The sequence below is a fragment of the Coccomyxa subellipsoidea genome (genome assembly GCF_000258705.1).
Source record: "Coccomyxa subellipsoidea C-169, whole genome shotgun sequence".
Classification (NCBI taxonomy): Eukaryota; Viridiplantae; Chlorophyta; class Trebouxiophyceae; family Coccomyxaceae; genus Coccomyxa; species Coccomyxa subellipsoidea.
Window position 1 is genome coordinate 426,025 of NW_005178034.1, and position 17,625 is coordinate 443,649.

At 52.3% G+C, this 17,625-nt stretch overlaps 3 protein-coding genes across 3 annotated transcripts; 1 reads left to right on the forward strand and 2 right to left on the reverse strand.

The window, feature by feature from the left end:
* Positions 1-462: 462 nt before the first annotated feature.
* Positions 463-6,105, forward strand: COCSUDRAFT_53601 (hypothetical protein; the record flags this gene model as incomplete). Its single annotated transcript, XM_005647094.1, has 12 exons — positions 463-486; positions 682-717; positions 1,171-1,218; positions 1,575-1,628; positions 1,828-1,875; positions 2,159-2,249; positions 2,557-2,650; positions 3,297-3,403; positions 3,911-3,979; positions 4,406-4,557; positions 4,914-5,025; positions 5,348-6,105. 12 exons carry the CDS (start codon positions 463-465, stop codon positions 5,413-5,415), a joined length of 903 nt encoding a protein of 300 aa, XP_005647151.1. The 3' UTR covers positions 5,416-6,105.
* A 353-nt stretch (positions 6,106-6,458) lies between these two features.
* On the reverse strand, positions 6,459-8,596 carry COCSUDRAFT_63754 (hypothetical protein; the record flags this gene model as incomplete). The annotated part of the gene is made up of 6 exons (XM_005647095.1): positions 6,459-6,547; positions 6,865-7,029; positions 7,307-7,344; positions 7,619-7,822; positions 8,205-8,326; positions 8,585-8,596. 6 exons carry the CDS (start codon positions 8,594-8,596, stop codon positions 6,459-6,461), a joined length of 630 nt encoding a protein of 209 aa, XP_005647152.1.
* Positions 8,597-9,963: 1,367 nt separating this feature from the next.
* COCSUDRAFT_63755 (hypothetical protein) lies at positions 9,964-17,156 on the reverse strand (the record flags this gene model as incomplete). The annotated part of the gene is made up of 11 exons (XM_005647096.1): positions 9,964-10,186; positions 10,438-10,550; positions 12,916-13,014; positions 13,327-14,043; positions 14,404-14,575; positions 14,988-15,127; positions 15,365-15,494; positions 15,943-16,058; positions 16,360-16,498; positions 16,709-16,863; positions 17,040-17,156. 11 exons carry the CDS (start codon positions 17,154-17,156, stop codon positions 9,964-9,966), a joined length of 2,121 nt encoding a protein of 706 aa, XP_005647153.1.
* Between the last annotated feature and the right edge of the window lie 469 nt (positions 17,157-17,625).

The following is a 17,625-nucleotide window of genomic DNA, read 5'->3' on the forward strand; positions in this document are numbered from 1 at the left end:
GAGCAGGAAAGATGCAGAGCAGTCTTCTCAAGCAGGGACTGGTGTTTCCAGCCAGTGCTCGGTCACGTTGCGGACAGCGGCAAGCGAGAAAGGCTCCTCGTGCCGCTGGAGGGTCAGATAATGGGCAAAGCGCGGCAGGCAAGTTTGCATAACGATGCCACTTATGCGAAAGCTCTGATGCGTCTCAGACGAGGCCATCCTAGCTTGACTGTCATGTGCGATCTATTGTCTGTTGCTGACCAGTACGTGCATCATAATACTCTCGATGCATGCTTCCCGGGCACAATTGAGTTTTAGTACTAGCTTCTTGCAGTTTTCGCAGGGTGAAAGCGCAGAATGGGGAGGACAATTCGCATGACAAAATTGCCTTTGCTTGCAGGAGCGGCAGTCTTGAGCAAAGGCCAGCGTGGCGAGAGTCAGCTGACAGGGCCCAACTATGTCACAGTGGACAGGAATCTTGCCATGGAGCTCGTGCGAGTCACCGAGGTAAGTTACCTCCCCTTTTTGATAAAGAGCCCAGCTTTGCTGACTCATCCAAGGCGCCCCCTTGCTACACCAACACCACCAATGTATAAACCTAGCCAATCACATGTTCCTCTGATTTTCCTGCGACCCAATTAATAAAGAGCTTTAGCCTTGGTGTGCTGACACAGCTGTTGATTAGATTCACTGCATTTGCAGGCTGCAGCGCTCGCTGGAGGCAGCTGGCTCGGCAAGGTGCGCAATCTTGCTGCTCAGATCGAGGGCACTGCATCTCAATCCATGCATGTCCGTTCACGCTCCACGTGTAGATATTATCATTGTTTCACTGTCTTGTGAGGATATTACGTGACATGAACACACTCAAATGACGGCAGCTGCGACGAGCATGACCGGGTGTGCACGTCAGCTAGGACTGCCCTGCTCTCAGGAAGGTAGTCGTGTTCCTAAAATGTAATCATGGGGACGAGCCTGGTCTCAGAAAGAAACCTGTGGCCTAGAATGCACACATGGAGACAAGCCTGCTTCCAGGAAGGGACCTGTGTCCTAGAATGCAATCATGGGGGACAAGCCTGGTCTCAGGAAGGATCCTATGCTCTAGAATGCAATCATGGGGACAAGCCTGCTCTCAGTAATGAGTCTGTGTTCTAAAATGCAATGATGGTGACATGCGCTGTTGCTTGGAACTAGGGGGACAAGAATGCAGCGGACCAGGCGGCAGTGGACATGATGCGCAAAGTGCTGTCGACGGTGCAGATGAACGGCATCGTGGTCATCGGCGAGGGAGAGAAAGATGTGCGCACTGCTCCTGTTCTCTGTCAGTGGGATGCACATGCATGTCTTGATAATCGCAGGCGCATGCAGCAAATTGTGACTGGAAATGTGGGGCCTATAGAGCTCCAAGAAGAGGCTGGCATGCATGGGCCTGGCTACATCCCATGTGATGACATTGGAACAACGTGCTGAGGGGACCCTCTTCTTCCTGCTGTTGTTGCTCGGGATGTGGTTGTCTCCTGGAGGAACACTTTAGTAACCTTGAAATAAATCAGCGGAAAGTTCTGGAGGTCTTGAAATGGGGTGCTGACTGTGCGCAGGAGGCGCCGATGCTGTATTGCGGGGAGCAGATTGGAACAGGACAGGAGCCAATGGTGAGCGCACATCCAGTCATCTCAGAATGCTAATTAGCACGAGTACTGAGCTGAAGTGCATGTGCTTTCCATCAATTTCATACCCTGCAGACTGTGGTGTTGCTTTGAATGGTGAAGTTTGGGCAAAGACAACGGTGTGGACTAGAGATTTTCGTGTTCAATGCGTGCCGGCGCTCAAGCGGCCTTTTCTCCTTTGTAGGTGGACATTGCTGTGGACCCGCTGGATGGCACCACACTGGTCTCCCAGGTGCGCAGCAAACCTTAATACCCATCCCTTTTATGATCACATCAATGGTGAACCGGCATCCATGTGGCAGAGATTGGCAGAGACGAGCAGACAGAGGGCATGCTACGAGCAGCCTGCCTGATGGTCTCTCTCTCGTGAAAGGCCCGCGCAGCTCACCTCCCAACCTACTGTAATGTGCAGCAGGAATTTCAGACTACCTAAGGCCATCTCGCCTTTGTTACGCTGCATGTCAAAATCCGGTGGCCGTCACTGAGTTCTGATGCATATTTTTTTTACTGTGCAGGGCCGCAATGGAGCCATCTCGGTCATCGCTATGGCGGAACGGGGGGCGCTGTTTGACCCCGGCCCGTGCATGTACATGGAGAAGCTGGCAGGTGCGCTGACTCAGCCTTGAAGATCAGAAAGACAGTTTCAACCTAAGTAGTTGTATTCGGGGACATTAACGCCGAGGAGATCCATATGGCGAGCGGTGTTCATCAAATGGCTGTCAGCACGCTTGTAGTAAAGAAACAAGTGCCTCCTGCGGTGCTTTGTGCATGCCAACTAGTCCCCAAACATGCATAGAGGATAAGGTCTCTGGGTTATGGAGTGGACTGTCCACTCCACAGAGATGATCGGCTGCTGCCTGTGTAGTTCGCGCAGGGATTTGGCTGAGGGTGCTTTGTGCATGCATGCGCGCAGTGGGCCCGGAGGTGAACCCGCACATGGTGTCGCTGCTGTACCCTGTCGAGCGCAACCTCAAGGCTGTCGCTGTGGCACTCAATAAGCCTGTCAGGTGCGCGCTGTATACCATTTTATTGGTTGTATTACACTCTTTTTGTCAGAGGCAATGTGCGCCTGCAGACGAGGTGCAAGTAGAGGCTGCCACGCATCCTACCCCCTGGATGGACTCCCCAGATCCAAGCAAGACCCAATCAACCGTGGGCACAGTACTCAGTATTTAACCCGGCCCCTGCCAGCCGGGGCCATATTTCAGTATAAGCAAAAAAACAACTATTGTCTCCGCGGTGCATACATGCTGGTGTTCTTAGTGTTGGATGGGCATGCCGGCCAAGGGCCTGGTTCTGCTGGGGCCAATACCGCGTGCACTTAGCGGTGCTGTGGGATGCTGGCCGGAGGAAAGAGATGCAGGTTGTTGATATTTCAACAAAGGTCCATTGCTTCAAGATGGCCTGCTGATGGTCAGGCTGCCATGAGTGTATTTCGGCATTCTCACATTCCAGTCACAAATGTATGGATGCCGGATTTCATTCAGTGAGCGGCGTGCGTCGGTCAGCCTTCTTTCAGCAGTGTGACTTGCATCGCTACCGACACCCCAGCAATTTCTGCATGATTGAAAGCTGTCTTCCTTCCACTTGCTTAGGATGCACTGATGCCCGGTGAAACCATTCTCAGGCGCACTTGTACACATGCATGCGCAGAGATGTTACGGTGTGCATCTTGGACCGGCCGCGCCACGCGGACCTGATTGCACAGTGCCGCCAGGCTGGCGCTCGCATCCGCCTCCTCAGCGATGGTGACGTGGCAGGTGCGCGTCTCCCGCGTTCCCTGTCCTCAAATTATATGCACATGCATTGGTCACCGTCCAGTGACTGATCATGAGAACAGTGTGTGAGTGCACGCCGCTGCCTGACACGTCCTTCTATGTGTGTCTTCAGATTGTTGCGCGCTGCGCTGTGTTAGCAGCATGTTTCCATGCTTGCTGCACCTAGTCAAATTCCGCCATTGCTGTCTTGGGTTCCTGCAAGCATGCTGTTGTTTAATTTTCACATCCTGTGGGTTGGAACGGCTGCTCTCTTTTGTGGGCGCAAAGAAACTAACCAGCTAGCCATTTGGGCTATTCGGGTGTTTTTCTTGCCCATGTAAAATCGGCGCACCCTCGGGCTGGGATGATCAGCTTGGGCACAATTTGCCTATTTGATAGCATTTGACAGCCCATCTCTCCTATAAGTACAGCTATCTTGCAATATTCTGACAATTGGAATGTAGCATGCATATGCACAGTCTAAGGTGTGATCTGCTGCATTAACTGCAGGTGCTATCGAGGTTGCGAAGCAGGGGTCGCCCGTGGATGTCATGCTGGGCATCGGTGGCACGCCAGAGGGTGAGTCACCCATGCTGCCTTATCTGCACAACTGAACCATTACTGCAGATAATGTATGTCCCTTGCCCTCAGATGACGGCTATGGTATCTGACTGTAGCGGGCGTACGTTCTCTGCAGCAAGGCAGTCCTGACTGCAATTGTTGCTGCAGCATGCCTTGGGGTTGGTATCTGAGTTCATCTGAATGGCAGAAGGTGTTGCGTGCCCTGTGTTAAACCTTGCTTTGGTTGCAATCTTTTGTATACTAAAATCCTATCATTGAGCCGAGGAGCGCTCTAAATGCTCTGTCTTCATGACTCTTTACCTCTATATAAATATCACCTGACATTCAATGAGCAGGTGTTCTTCCCTCCACTTTCCTATGTTATTTAAGCTGGGAAGACGTTTTGCATTTGCGAACGTGTGATGTGACGGGTGGTTTGCGCAGGCGTGATCGCAGCGGCGGCGCTAAAGTGCATGGGGGGCTCGCTGCAGGCGCGGCTGTGGCCGCGCAACGAGGAGGAGCGGCGCCGGGCGGAGGCGGCCGGCCTGGACATCTCCGCCATCCTGTACCAGGACGACCTGTGCAAGGGCGAGCAGGTGCGCGCACATGCCGCTTTTGCTGCCGCATTCCATCATTACTTAATAGTCCGGGATTCTCTATGATGCAGGAATGACCAAGGGGTTGCAAAGCACATGTCATTGGGTTCATCGTGCATGCGTGGCTTCTCCCAGTGAATTCGGGAGGTAAGCTTTTATGGAGGCTGCTTAAATGCGCAGAAGGTCAGGCTTCTGTAGGCAGTAGTTCAAGGCCTGGTGGTCTCCTGGGTATTGAGCCTGCTCACCTGTGGACCCGCACATTTGTGGAGATGACAAAGTCCGCCTATGGTGGATTCAGCAGGCCATCTCGCCAGAAAGACCCGTTGCAAGGTGCTGACATTGCGTTTGTGCAACAGGTGTTCTTTGCAGCGACCGGGGTGTCTGACGGGGACCTGCTGCGCGGCGTGCGCTATTTCTCGGGCGGAGCTTCGACCAACTCCATTGTCATGCGCGCCTCTTCAGGCACAGGTAAGCCCTCAAGGCTGGCTCTCGGCAACTATCCAAGGTTTACTGAGGAGGCTCCACAAAGAGGGCACATACACATTCTAAAGCCTGCACATAGGCTGCACACAGAGTACTTCAAGGAGGCTGGCTTGTGAGAAATGCCAGTCTCGCAAGCATTTCTATTGATACAACTGCACTTCAAAGAGATTAATTAAAATTGCTGCTGTGCATACTATGCTCAGCCCTCTGTTCGCAGTCTGCTATGGTGATTGCAACATTAAGTGTGGCGATAGTGTGAGCTGTTCGATGTTGTCTTTGGTTGACAGAGGATCTGTGTCTTGTGCAGTGCGCATGATTGAGACGCATCACAAGTGGGCCAAGCCATCCATCACCAATATTGACAGTCTCAACTGAAGGGGCTGAGCTCGGTCTACTGTCTTAGAAAGGGGCTTCTCCTACAAAGCGTCAGAAGTGTTAGGCACAATCTGAACCTCTGCAGAGATGCAGATGACATCTTCTAGGGAAAGCTTTGTACAATACTGATCTCTATGCATGCCTCCAACAGCAACCACTTTTCTGATTTAGGTGATATCAATGTTGCTGCACACTGCAGCGTAACAATTTTGGCAGCAATGATAGTCTAGTTTTAGGTGAATGCATGCGTGGCAGTGTTAGGTCATCAGGTAATTTTGATGTGGTGCCCAAGCAATGTGTAGGTGTCCAGTCAGAATCTCATCTGAGTCAGAAACTGACTCATGAGGCAAGTTAGGCTTCTATTTGACTGAAGCGTTTGTATTTGCCAAGGTGGTGCTCAGTTTGGCCTCTGTCCTGTTCAGGCCGTTTGCGGCCCTGTCTACTGTGTTTTTAATCAGTTTCTAGCTTTTGGTCACGGGGTCGTAAGAATTGTGGCAAATGTCCTGGACGAAGCAGATTAACTCAACAATTAGTAAGTCAAGACTGCAAGATTGTGAATGATACAATGGTAGAATGCGCCCCGTGGCACATGGATAGGATACACTGTTTGGAATGTTTGAGAACCTTTCAGAATGTTTGGCTCTTACAATACTCCTCATGACTTTGCTCTAGGAAAGAATGATATTGTGATATGTATCGTAACACTCCAACGGCAAGCTGGAAACACCATTTGTGCCCATTGTGCCTGTGATACATTGCAAACTTTTGCCTGAATGTCGCAGGCTGTTAGTGGTATATACTCAACCAGGGCTACTAAACAAGTAATGGCCGGCAGTACAATCTTCAACAACAGTACCAAGCGTTGGTACTGCTTCTCGCATCCCGCCCTATCTACTGGTACAAATTTCCATAAGGCATCATTGAACACGTGACTCACCATCAGTAAATATAAGTACAACTGTTCTTCCTCTCACGTTGCTGCTATGCTGGCTTTGGCTGCATGGCTCATTTGACCTCATGAGCACCATATCTAACATTCTGTATTATACAGCCTTTTCGCTCTTGGCCAGAGGTGTTTCCCGCGGATCCTCCATCGCCTTTTTCATGAAGGCCCATGCAATGGAAAAGCACCCTGCAAACACACCCACTCAATTCTTGAGTGCACATTCACCCAGCCAGCTGCCCTTGCCAGAGCATGATCAACTTGATCACAGGAGTCTTGTCTTCCTGCTGTTTGATACTACATTCTGGTGAGCTGACAAGTCAGTCAGCCATCAAGGGTCACGTGACTATTGGCAAATCTCCAAAAAATAATCATCTGACACGCTCAAGGCCACCCAAAGTTAGACATTCCCAGATTTTGTCCCCAAGCTTTTCACCAGAGTTGAGCCGCCCAAAAGCAGACTGTACGACATTTCGTGCTGTATAAAGGTTAGGTGAAGTACACACCGGTTCCACGACTGTCCTGAGAGAGCACTTGTTCTTCTAGTGCTGCGCGCGCCTCGGGGCAGCAGTTCACGAGCTTTTGCACAGCCGCGGCCAGTTTGGCCGGAGGCATTAGACCGAGAACAGTCTGCACCAATTCCACTATGTCCTGAGTGGGCACTGGCAGCCCTGCACACCAAACAGCCAAGACTCTGGGATCATGTTTCTACATGAGACATGCATGTTTGCATGGGAACTCTATTATAGCCAAGGACCACACCAAGGAATGCCTGCGCAAGTTATTACCAAGTTTCCATGCAGGGTGTGTCTTGAAAATTTCTGCGGGTGCAATGAGATGAGTCTGCCTTGTGTGAGGCCGCTTGCCATGAGCTAGCATTGAAAAGGCAGATGCGCAGATATCAGCCAGCACTTTTATTACTCGTCTGCAGAAGGCAAAAACGCCCACCTAGCTTCAGCGCATCGTCCTCGGAGTCATCCCCACCACTGCACAGCGCACCGCACATTCAATTGTCACCCATTCTCGTCCTGCAGCTCACATGCTGCGTATTCCTTACTTGGAGGTGATTATCATGGCTGCATGATGGTTCAATATTGGACACTTTGTCCCTGCACTGTTGCGCTCTGTTTGGGAACCTTAGCTCATCTCTGACGCACCCATCTGCATGCAGGTCTGCATCCTCCGTTCACCAAGATAAGCGCATGCAAGTGCCAAAGTAGGGCTTTGTGCAAATAGGCAAAAAGGAGGTCAGGTGCGCACCCGTCCGGCCGCACAGCGAGCAGTATGAGCAGCTGCACAGCATAGTAGATGGCTGCCACCTCGTGGAAAGGGGGGTACTCTGCAGCAGTCGGCCCGTAGCTTCGCATGCGCTTGCGTCGATTCTGAATGTTCCGCGTGATGTAGGAGACGAGTATCGCCGCCCCGTCGCTCATGCGCAGTCGATCGAGACCGCCAGGCACCGGGCTGCGCCGGCAAGACGGCTCACAGAACTGCAACTAATAATGAAAATCTGTTTAAAAAGACCTCTAAAATACCTCTGAGACACCTCCAATAATGACCTTAGAAATGCCTCTCATGCCTGCTTTAGCTGAGACAAGCTCGGTATCACTGAACTCACTCTTGAACCGTTCATCTTGGAGGCAGGAGAGTCATGATGTCTGGCAAAGCCTACTTGCCAATACCCGGCACTTCCTGCAATCTGCCTCTCCTCGGGGCATGTGATATAACGTAACGTGAGAATTCCTGACACCTTGGCCCCAGTCGCTCTGGGAGATAAACTAGAGGTAATTCTTGATGTAAAAATCACAGGGGGATGAGGCTAGGCTACGGATGTTGCAAGGCCCACCTGTCAGCAAGGTAGAAGAGGATTTCTGCCGAGCAGGTGTTGAGCCAGACCTCCTCCAGTGCATGCAGCAGCGCAGGCACAGCCTCAGACTGTTGCAGCAGCTCCTTGTGCGCGCGTACATTCTGATGAGCTGCCAACGCACACAATAAGCGCCCTCCTGGCGTGCAAAGTCACTTCTTGGTCAATCGTCGTAGCAGTTGTTCAGCCACATTTTCTGCTGGGGTCTGACATTGGAGTATGAAGTAATTTTTGATGACTCTTGATTCCGGTGATTAGGTCCTGCAAGGTAACGCAGAGCCCAGGTGCCACCAGCGATGCCACTTTGCCAGGTCAGGATCTGCTGCACACTTGACCTTTTCGAGAACCAGCACATAAAGCACCTGCTGCAGCATATGCTCCAGGCCAAGGTCTCGTATCTGCCTGGTTGGGCCACGCTAGGAGGGAGATGAGACGAGGGACAGCACCCCAGTCCAGTAAAGTGGGAACCCAACCAATGGCAGGCTTGCTTTCAAGGATTGCCTCGTTCACGCTGTCTAATGGATGCGACACGCTGCCTGTCTCGGCCTGTGACACGCGAAGAGTCAATATCGACCACAGGCATGTTATTCTGGTGGCAAAAGCAAACCTTGTAGCGTTCACAGAAAGCCATTGGTGAGAGTGTACACCTCAGCGAAAGGCGTGAAGAATTGTGCTGCTGCTGCGCACAGCGCAGCATCATCCTCATCGTCGAGATCGGCGAAAAGAAAGTCCTTGAAGTTCGGTATGAGTCGTTCAAAGTGAGAGATTTGCAAGTGCTCTTCGTACGCTACGAGGTCTTGAGCTGCAAGCAATCGACGTTGCTTGTCATCGCTCTCCAATTCTAACAGCAATTGTGGGAATATGTTGCTGACGGACGCTGCTCTGCCAAATAGCTTAGGCTCTGGTCTCTCAAGACAGGGATCGATCACTGCAGCCATATGCCGGTGTCACGCTATATCCACGTGCACGAACACATCACCATTCAATAATAAGAAGATTAACGTCCAGTACAAGATATCAGAATGTTCAAGTGATCATGTGTTCTCTCTTTCCTGCTGGAGATATCGCACCCTTTCGATGGCGTTCCTATATTAGGATCTACAAGGAAGGTGCCATCCCTGCTGGCAGACCATTTGGAGCCGTTCATGACGGCCAGATAGCCTAAGACTACAGGTGTTCTCTACTTGACAACGACTACAGTATCTGTGCTGGGCAAACACTCAAAAAATCATCCATTTGCTGGACGGCCACTACAGCCGCGGCCGGCCAGCTAGCCAGGCAATTGCAATTTCTGGCTCTAGAGATCTGCGCAGCTGAGTGTGCATGCAGCTGAGCTCGATCTACATACAAGTTCACGCGTATACAAGTGTGGCTGTGATGCCACATATCTGGTACTACTGTCTTTGGTACAAGTCACACGGTACAACAAACTCCTGGAGACTTGCACCCCGGGCCAGTGGCACTTCAACCGCACAGTATGCCATATCCACTGGCAGTGGACTCCTAGCAAAGGCATACTTCTGTACAGTAGCTCTTAAATCGCTGCAGCAGCTCTAGCTCTCGCCGAGGCATTATACAATCAGTCATCTGGTCCCACCGGTGAATAAGCGCCAGGTTTGCATAGAATACATATCAGTTACATAAGGTTTCTGTTTTCTCTCATCCATGGCCGGCATACAGTAGCTTGCGCTCCAAAAGACGGTCACAACGTGCCACCCCAGCTGACTCAGTGCAGGCCAGGTCAGACGGCGTTGTCACCAGTGGATGTACCCTGTGAACCCACCCCCTGAGGGTCTGCCTTGTGGGAGGTTGGGGAGCTGCCGGCGTCCTCATAAACCGCGGCCCGGCTGTCTCTTCGCATACTTCCCTCTGTGCTGGCGGGGGCACGAGAGGGCGAGGAATTCTCCCCTGCCTGTCTCGCCAGGTCCAATTCCCCTGGCCTCTTCAGGCACACACCCTGCCTCCTGCAACCCCCAAACCCCGTTGAATTATGATTAGATCCATCATGCAACTAGCAGAATTGGATCTGCAAGAGGGGTCTGGACTGATGTTCACTGCAGCCTGCTGTGCTTCTGATGATAAAATTCCCCGCCCCATTACAAAAGGAGCTATTGAACTTGTGTGATTCATCACTGCAAAAGACGAGATGCGGCATGCATGTGAGTGATTGGGAGCATTCTACTAAGTGGCCTGATGGCACCAGAACAGAGCTCACCAGCTGATGCTGCCTGTGGCTGCAAAGGAGCTGTGAGACAAGTGTATCCTCTGCCAGAAGCCCCTCCGAACCTCGTGCTCCACATGGACTATCAGCTTCAGCTCCTGCTCTGCCTGCCACCACACATGCACATTCATCGACGCAGCCAAACAACCTGCGCACTCACAACTGTCCCTGACCGCCCTTCACTGCAGCAGCAATGCAAGCTGAGGAATTTCCAGTAAGTCGCATCGAAATGCCACGCATAAGCATGCATTCTCAGCGCAAGGCGCCTTGTCAACATTGCTAGGGTACAACACACCCTGCCTCTGAGGCGCTCAGGAAAGCGAAAGTGTCCAGAGGCAAATAAGCACTCTCTCAGCCGCATTGCATTGCCGGCATCCAGGTTCTGGAGAAGCCCATGCCTGGGATGTGCTTGTAAGGTTCTGCAAGAGGGGCAGGCGCATGTCCAGCGCTAACAGTGCATCTTCCACTCTCCCCTTCTCCTCCCTCAGCATGTTGGCTATCGTCCTCACCACCGAGAATGACGTCCGGATGCTGCAGCAAATGCAAATACTCCTGTATTCCAGTATTACATAGGAAAAAAATCTGTATATAATTACTCATATAATATAGTATACTAGCATACTCCTCAGTCTCTGCCTGCCATGTCACAGACACCGCTGCACTCTACACTCGACATGAAGGAAACAATAGCCTGCAGGATCACATGTGATGCTAGCAAAGGCGGGGGAAGGCCCGCACTGCAGCTGTTGGGCGATCACATCTGCCTCTGAGCAGTTCCATTGCCTGGCTGCTGCCTGGCGCAAGAGCGTCACTCCTCTGGACCTCTTTTGATCCCATAATCGAGCAAATTCTGCCTCCTGCACAATCGGCATTCACTCACATCCGCATGCCATCTGCGCTGAAGGTAGCATACTTGGTGTGCAGTACTTTGAATCATTGGAATCAGTATATTCGGCATTAAGCTGAGGCTCTCACATGGTACATTGCAGCCAGTCTCTCGACTCCATATGCAATCTCTGGAAAGAGCCACATCTCCACAGCTGTGCTGCCAATCTGTGCACAGCAAGACGCCCTCCTTGGGAATTATTTTACTTTGCACAGCTTGCCCATTCGTAAGATCGCAACAGAAATTTGAGCTGCACAATATCAAAGCATGTGGCAATCTTTGTATGCAGTGAATTCATATTGTTCCTTACTGCAAGAACTCCCCAGAGCATGTAGTAGATGGCAGTGGCAGCTATATTTGTCTGGAACCCTGTGTCCTTCTTAGTGGCAACATACTCGAGACGTATGGCAGAAAGGGCCACCCATAGGATCACCCAGTGCAGAGTGATCCAATGCTCCTTCACAAGATACCTCAACCACTGCTCTGTTCTGTGCAATGGAGCATTGTATACCATCCTCGCCTGCGCTAAAACACAGTCAGCCTCACAACCAACTCAAGAAAAAGTGAAGCTGACAATCCACAGAGACTTAAGCAAAGAGGCATGAGGCAGCGGCAGACCAAATGATCGTATGGCGTTCCTTGGACTCTGAGGGTGACGCTGCCATCGGGATCGCCTAGCCTTGCCAGGCGCACTGCTGGAGTGTTCGCTAGGACAGTGATCCAGGTGTGTTGATGGTTCACTGGCTCAGCATCAAGCAGCTGCTGCACTATGTCGAGAACTAACGTGACGTTGTACGGATTGCTACCGTTGTCTCGCCATTCTAGAGGCCGAGTGCGATGTGTTGACCTGTCGTCCTTCAGATTGAACCACCTGAAATGTGCAGAGAACGCTTCTTAGGACCCTGATTGAAATTACATGATGAAATTGAACGAGCATTTTCCAGATGTGACAACACAGGACTTCCAACCACAGTTCTAACATCTCACAGGCATCGGTTTGGCGTGGGTGATCTGGACCCCTTTTAAGCTCTCGGCAACTCGTGACCACTCGTACCTGAATGAGAGCCACCTACTGATCATGTTCTTAATGTCTTGTTCTTCTCCCGATTGCCAGCATCGCGAGTGCTCATGGAAGGGTACCGAGCCTTTCTCGGTGCACGTGATCGGTCACATGGGAGGCATGCCATGCATGCACGATGAGGTCAGATGAAGGGCCTGAGAGTGTGGCCTCGAAATGTACATAATAAAACGTACAAAAAATACTTGAGGTATCGCAGGCGCCGGCAGCATGTGTATTAAGTAATCAGATTGCAGGCATGCCACGCAGTGCGCATCGTGAGCCAACTTGGATTGTGATTGCAATTGAATGCATAGTGATTGATAGCGTCCTCGCATAATCAGATATGCTGGCCACTTGACATCTTCAATTGCACAGCGTACAAAAATACTGACAAAGGCCCCCTGCGGATCGATGGCACGCCTGAAATCGTGCGCACAGCTGACTTTGGCCTAGACATATATGCGGCAATCGTCACTTGAAGTCATATCCAAGAATGCTGCAATCTTGAGCCGCGGGCCTGGGTCACCCCCGGTACAACTGGGCCCACAATGTTTTCAGTCAACACGCGTGGCCCCATTCGGATCGCCCCCTCGCTCAGCTCCCTCATTGCAAACTTCAGACTCACCTGCACCCACAAATGATTCAACATGCTCTCACCTGATGTCACAAGGCATTTTGCCTACCACAAGTTCCATGTGACACTTGGCAGGTGAAGCTTGTACGCACCGCAGCTAGCTATCAAAGCTTAAATGCCCAGAAATGCACCTGGAAGATGGATGCAACTCACAAAGCAATGCATATGACATTGTACAGGAAATTACATACCAAGGTAAATGCGATCCGAGCGCAAAGAATTTCTCGAAGGCAGGAACGGCTGCCTTGCGGTGAAAGTATAGTGCATTGAAACAATCCAAATTACAGTGAGCGAGCCACACACCTTTTTGTCCATCTCTAGCAGCAGGTCATCCAGGCCGTCCCCTGTGACCGCTGATGTCACCACCACGCTCGGCTGGCGGCCGGCCCGGCCGCGCGCCCAGTCCAGCGCAGCGCTGTGGCCGTCTGTCTCTCGACACGTTCCCTCCTTCTCCACCCCCCGCCCACAAAATCCACCCCTGCTCTTTTCCCGCTGCATGCCCAATTCCCTATCGGCCGTCTCACCACTGCTGGTTTTTTTGCTGAGGGATCCTGCCTCTTGCTGCCCACTGCATGAGGCATCTGCGCCGCTGTCCTGCTTTTCCACGCTCCCGTCTGACAGCGCTTGGGTGTCTGCGCTCCCTTTTGCAGAGGGCACCTCGCCCCCGTGCAGCCATGGCCCCTCTACCTCCCCAGCCTCTTCAGGAGCCCCACAGCTGCTGGAGGGTGTATCCAATTTAGACGCCTCCAAATCAGGCTCTGCCAAATCAGGCGCTGCCAAATCTGGCTCGGCCACATCAGGCGCTGATAGGTCAGTATCGTCTGGCGACTGGGAAGCTGTGCCAGGGAAGATATCCGACTTGTTGACGACCTCGATGAGGCTCTTCTGCAGGCGCATCTCCGACACGCCGAGGCGCCGCAGGACGGCCAGCACGGCGTCGCGCTGCTGCAGCATCTGCTCGCTGCTGCCGTCCATGACATGCAGCAGCAGATCTGCTTCCACCACCTCCTCCAGCGTTGCCTGCCAGGCCAGTCATTAAGAAAGCTCTCATCTTCTGTATTTCCTGATGTCTCTAGAGCGTGTGGAGGCCACGTGTGGAGGCTCCGTGCCCCCAGCACAGCGTGGCCTGCCGGGCCAGCCACAGACTGGCTTTTATCTTTTGCATTGACTGATTCTCACGGCACTATCAGGCAACAGTCACCCAGCGCAGCATGGAATGGCGCTCAGGAAGCATCGGTATCCATTTGTACATTTGGCAGGTCCACTGACAGGGAGGAAACACTCTTATGAGGCTATTAAACGGTCTCACACGCCTCATTTATTTGATCAGACAGAATGGGCTCTTGCAATAGAGGCTTTCATGCATAGGATGATGAGGACAAGGACTGGACAAAGAATTCTGATGTTATAAAGAGTGAGGTTGCTTGCCTGGAAGGCCTTGATGAGCGAGGGAGGCAGGTCGGAGATGAAGCCGACGGTGTCTGACAGGATGGCGCCCCTGCCCGAGGGCAGCATCACTTGGCGCATTGTGGGGTCCAGCGTCTCAAACAGCCTGCACATCACAAATTGAACATAAGAACTCCGCTTGTCAAGCTGCGTGTGTGCGAGGCGCCATTGCTGGAGTAGTCCTCCCCAGGACTCGATTTGCTGACTTGGAACAAGGACGTGGGCGCAATGCATGGAAGCACTGCCTTACAGCCCTCAGTAAAGGGCTGTTTCTTTTCCAGCAGCACAGAAGATTCACATGATGCACTCTCTCTCCAGGCAGCTCTTAATGCCTTTGTTTTCCATTGATCAGTCCAGACCTGCTAGCTTAGCTGTGATGCATGCGTCGCTTGGGGTGAGTGTGACTCGGGACTCTGGGGTTCCAATTTTATGACGTGCGCATCGAAAGTGACATTTGCACAGCGCATGTCAGTGCTGAGACATGTGCATCGGTTACATAAGCGGCATGCAGCGCGCACCTGTCCTGCACGCCGACATCATCCCCTGACAGCGCTGACACCAGCGACGACTTTCCGGCATTCGTATATCCCACGACCGCGCAGACCGGCTTGCCCGCGCGGAGCCTGCCTGCCCGCTGAGTCACCCGCGTCTGCCTCACCTGCCCAACATGAGCTACCCAAAATCAAGCAAGGTCCAACGACACCGGCCTGACAGACTCAGGGTGCAGAGCCTTGCGAATGTGTCAACACATTTTTTCCGCTGAGCTATTGAGGTGTAGAACTTACCTTGCCCCTGCACCTCATGCATGATGGCTGGGGGAAGGGCACAGTGCCAATGGTGCAGGTCCAGAGATAGCGAAGAGGCAGCAAAATGAGATCAGTCACGTGCATCGCACCTCTGCCAGCTGGCGCTTCAGGGCTTTGATGCGCGCTCTGATGCGCCGCCGCTGCAGCTGCAACTCCGTCTCTCCGCCACCTGCCGATCCACCCAGACCCCCCGAGGTCCCCCCGCTCCTTCCCCTCTCCCTGTGCCCAGAGCAAGTATGTCACATCTTGAAACAATGGCGACACCGGGATGAACTGATCACCACAAGTGTCACGTCCACAGGGTGCAAAAGCGTTTTGTGATTCTCACAATCAAAGATAATCCACAGTCATCCTGGAGTTTATGAGCTGATCTACAAGTGTGCCATGCATCAGCATCAGTGAAGATGCCCGAATGGCCTTCTGGCAAAAAGGACTGGAGGAACATTTCTCAGCAAGTACATCGCATAGAGCAGCACATTCGCAGCACCAGCTTTACTGTTGCTGCCCTGCTGCAGAGGTGGCAGGACAGCGCATTTTTCAGGTGGAGCAACGTGCAGCGCTGTTCCGTGGGATGAATTTGTTGCATTGAATCCCACTTGATATCATTGATGCGCCTCCGCAAATATGCTGAATTGCTCTGCAGCTGTTCTATCCCTCAAGCGCGCACCTTGCACTGACAACCTCTGTGAGGCCCCCCTCTCCGAAGCCCGCCCGCTGCCCGGTGGCTGCATCCACCGAGCGCACCAGCCGGGACACCTTGTAGTCCAGAGACGCCATTTCCACCTGAAACACAAATCAGCAACTGCATAAGTTGTAGCTTGCCACTCCGACATAAGCCAGTCAGAAAGGATAGAAGGGCAAGGGGTGGCATCATGCACACTGCCCTCGTCCATTTGCCAGTACTACGCATGTATACAGCAACACAATTTGCTGAATTCGCTGTGCATGTACCCTTCAAAGCTGATACAGCATGGTTGACTTGGTGCAAGCTACTTGCAGGAGATGTCAATCAGTGGAGCCAGCCAGAACCAATGCTACTGCAGATACTCTTGCCATGCTGTGTGTGGCAAATTACTGTTCTCACCTGCAGGCGGGCTTCTCGTGTGCGAGCGCGCTGGGCAAAGATCTTGATGATAAGGCCGACCCTGTCCGTTACGGGACGCTGCCAGGCCGCCTCCAGGTTCCGCTGCTGCACTCCGCTCAGCATGCAATTCACAAACACCCTGCAGCAGGCCGATCAATCACATTTCCCTGTCACATGGCTGTAGACTATCCAAGACTGCGCACCCAACTGGCCCGTCAGGTACAACATGAAGGCGCCTGAAAGCACGTCCAGCAAGAGTGTGGGAGCCAACATTTAGATGCCAATGTCATGGGTGTTTGACAAAATTGCATGGTAAGTGGGCAAGGAAACAGCAGCGGAGCATGCGCACGTGTGGGGGTCAAGGGCTGCAAGTTGGCCCTTCAGGGACTCCACTGCTCCAGAGCCGAAGAAGGCTGCTGATGTTGGGGGGGATCCCCGGGACGGCCCCACGGCGATGCTCTTACAATGCGCGCCCGCATAGCTCTCTGCCAGCCTCATTGCCTCCTGCAACGTCCATGATGTAGTCCGGCATCAGTCAGAAGACAAATGCCTGCTCTTGCTCTTCCAGATATCACAGCCACGACAGTTGCGTGCACAAGAAAGCTGGGATTACACTTCTTGGCTGGGAGGCCGGCGAGATAGTCAGGTTTACTGAGAGCTCAGGAAGCATTAGGCCTCACCTGCACATAGGGCGGTGGCTGGGCGCGAGGGTGGACCATCACACAACTGCGGCATGGGTCGCTGGCAAAGCCGCGGAGTGTGATCAGGTCGGCTGCCCTTGAATACACGAGGCCCATAGTGTGTCGCTTCATGTTGAGCCTGCAATCATGTAACATTTATATAATTGAAGGCTACAAAGAACCTGGAGACAGAATGCAGCAACTTGTGTGGCGCACATACCTGCCCGCAGCGCATCTTAGCGCTTGCATGTAATTTCAATAAGAACACCAGTATAATAAAGTGCAATTATAGCCTGTTGTAATCCTCCATCAAAGAGACGAGAACACAGATGAATTTGTCAGATCGCGACTTTGTACTCTCGGAATGCCGCACGACCTTGGGATTGGAGTCTACGAATATTCTCAGTCCAATTGCATTAGTTGTGAGTGTTCTGTCCTCAGGATCGGAGAAATTGCAGAAGAAGAAGTGTTAAACTGCACGTGCGTGACGTTGTGTATTTACTGACGCTGATGTGGCCTCACAGGGGTTTGCCCAAAACCCAACGAACCTGTACTCTCGAGAGGTGACCCCATTGTCACTAATCTC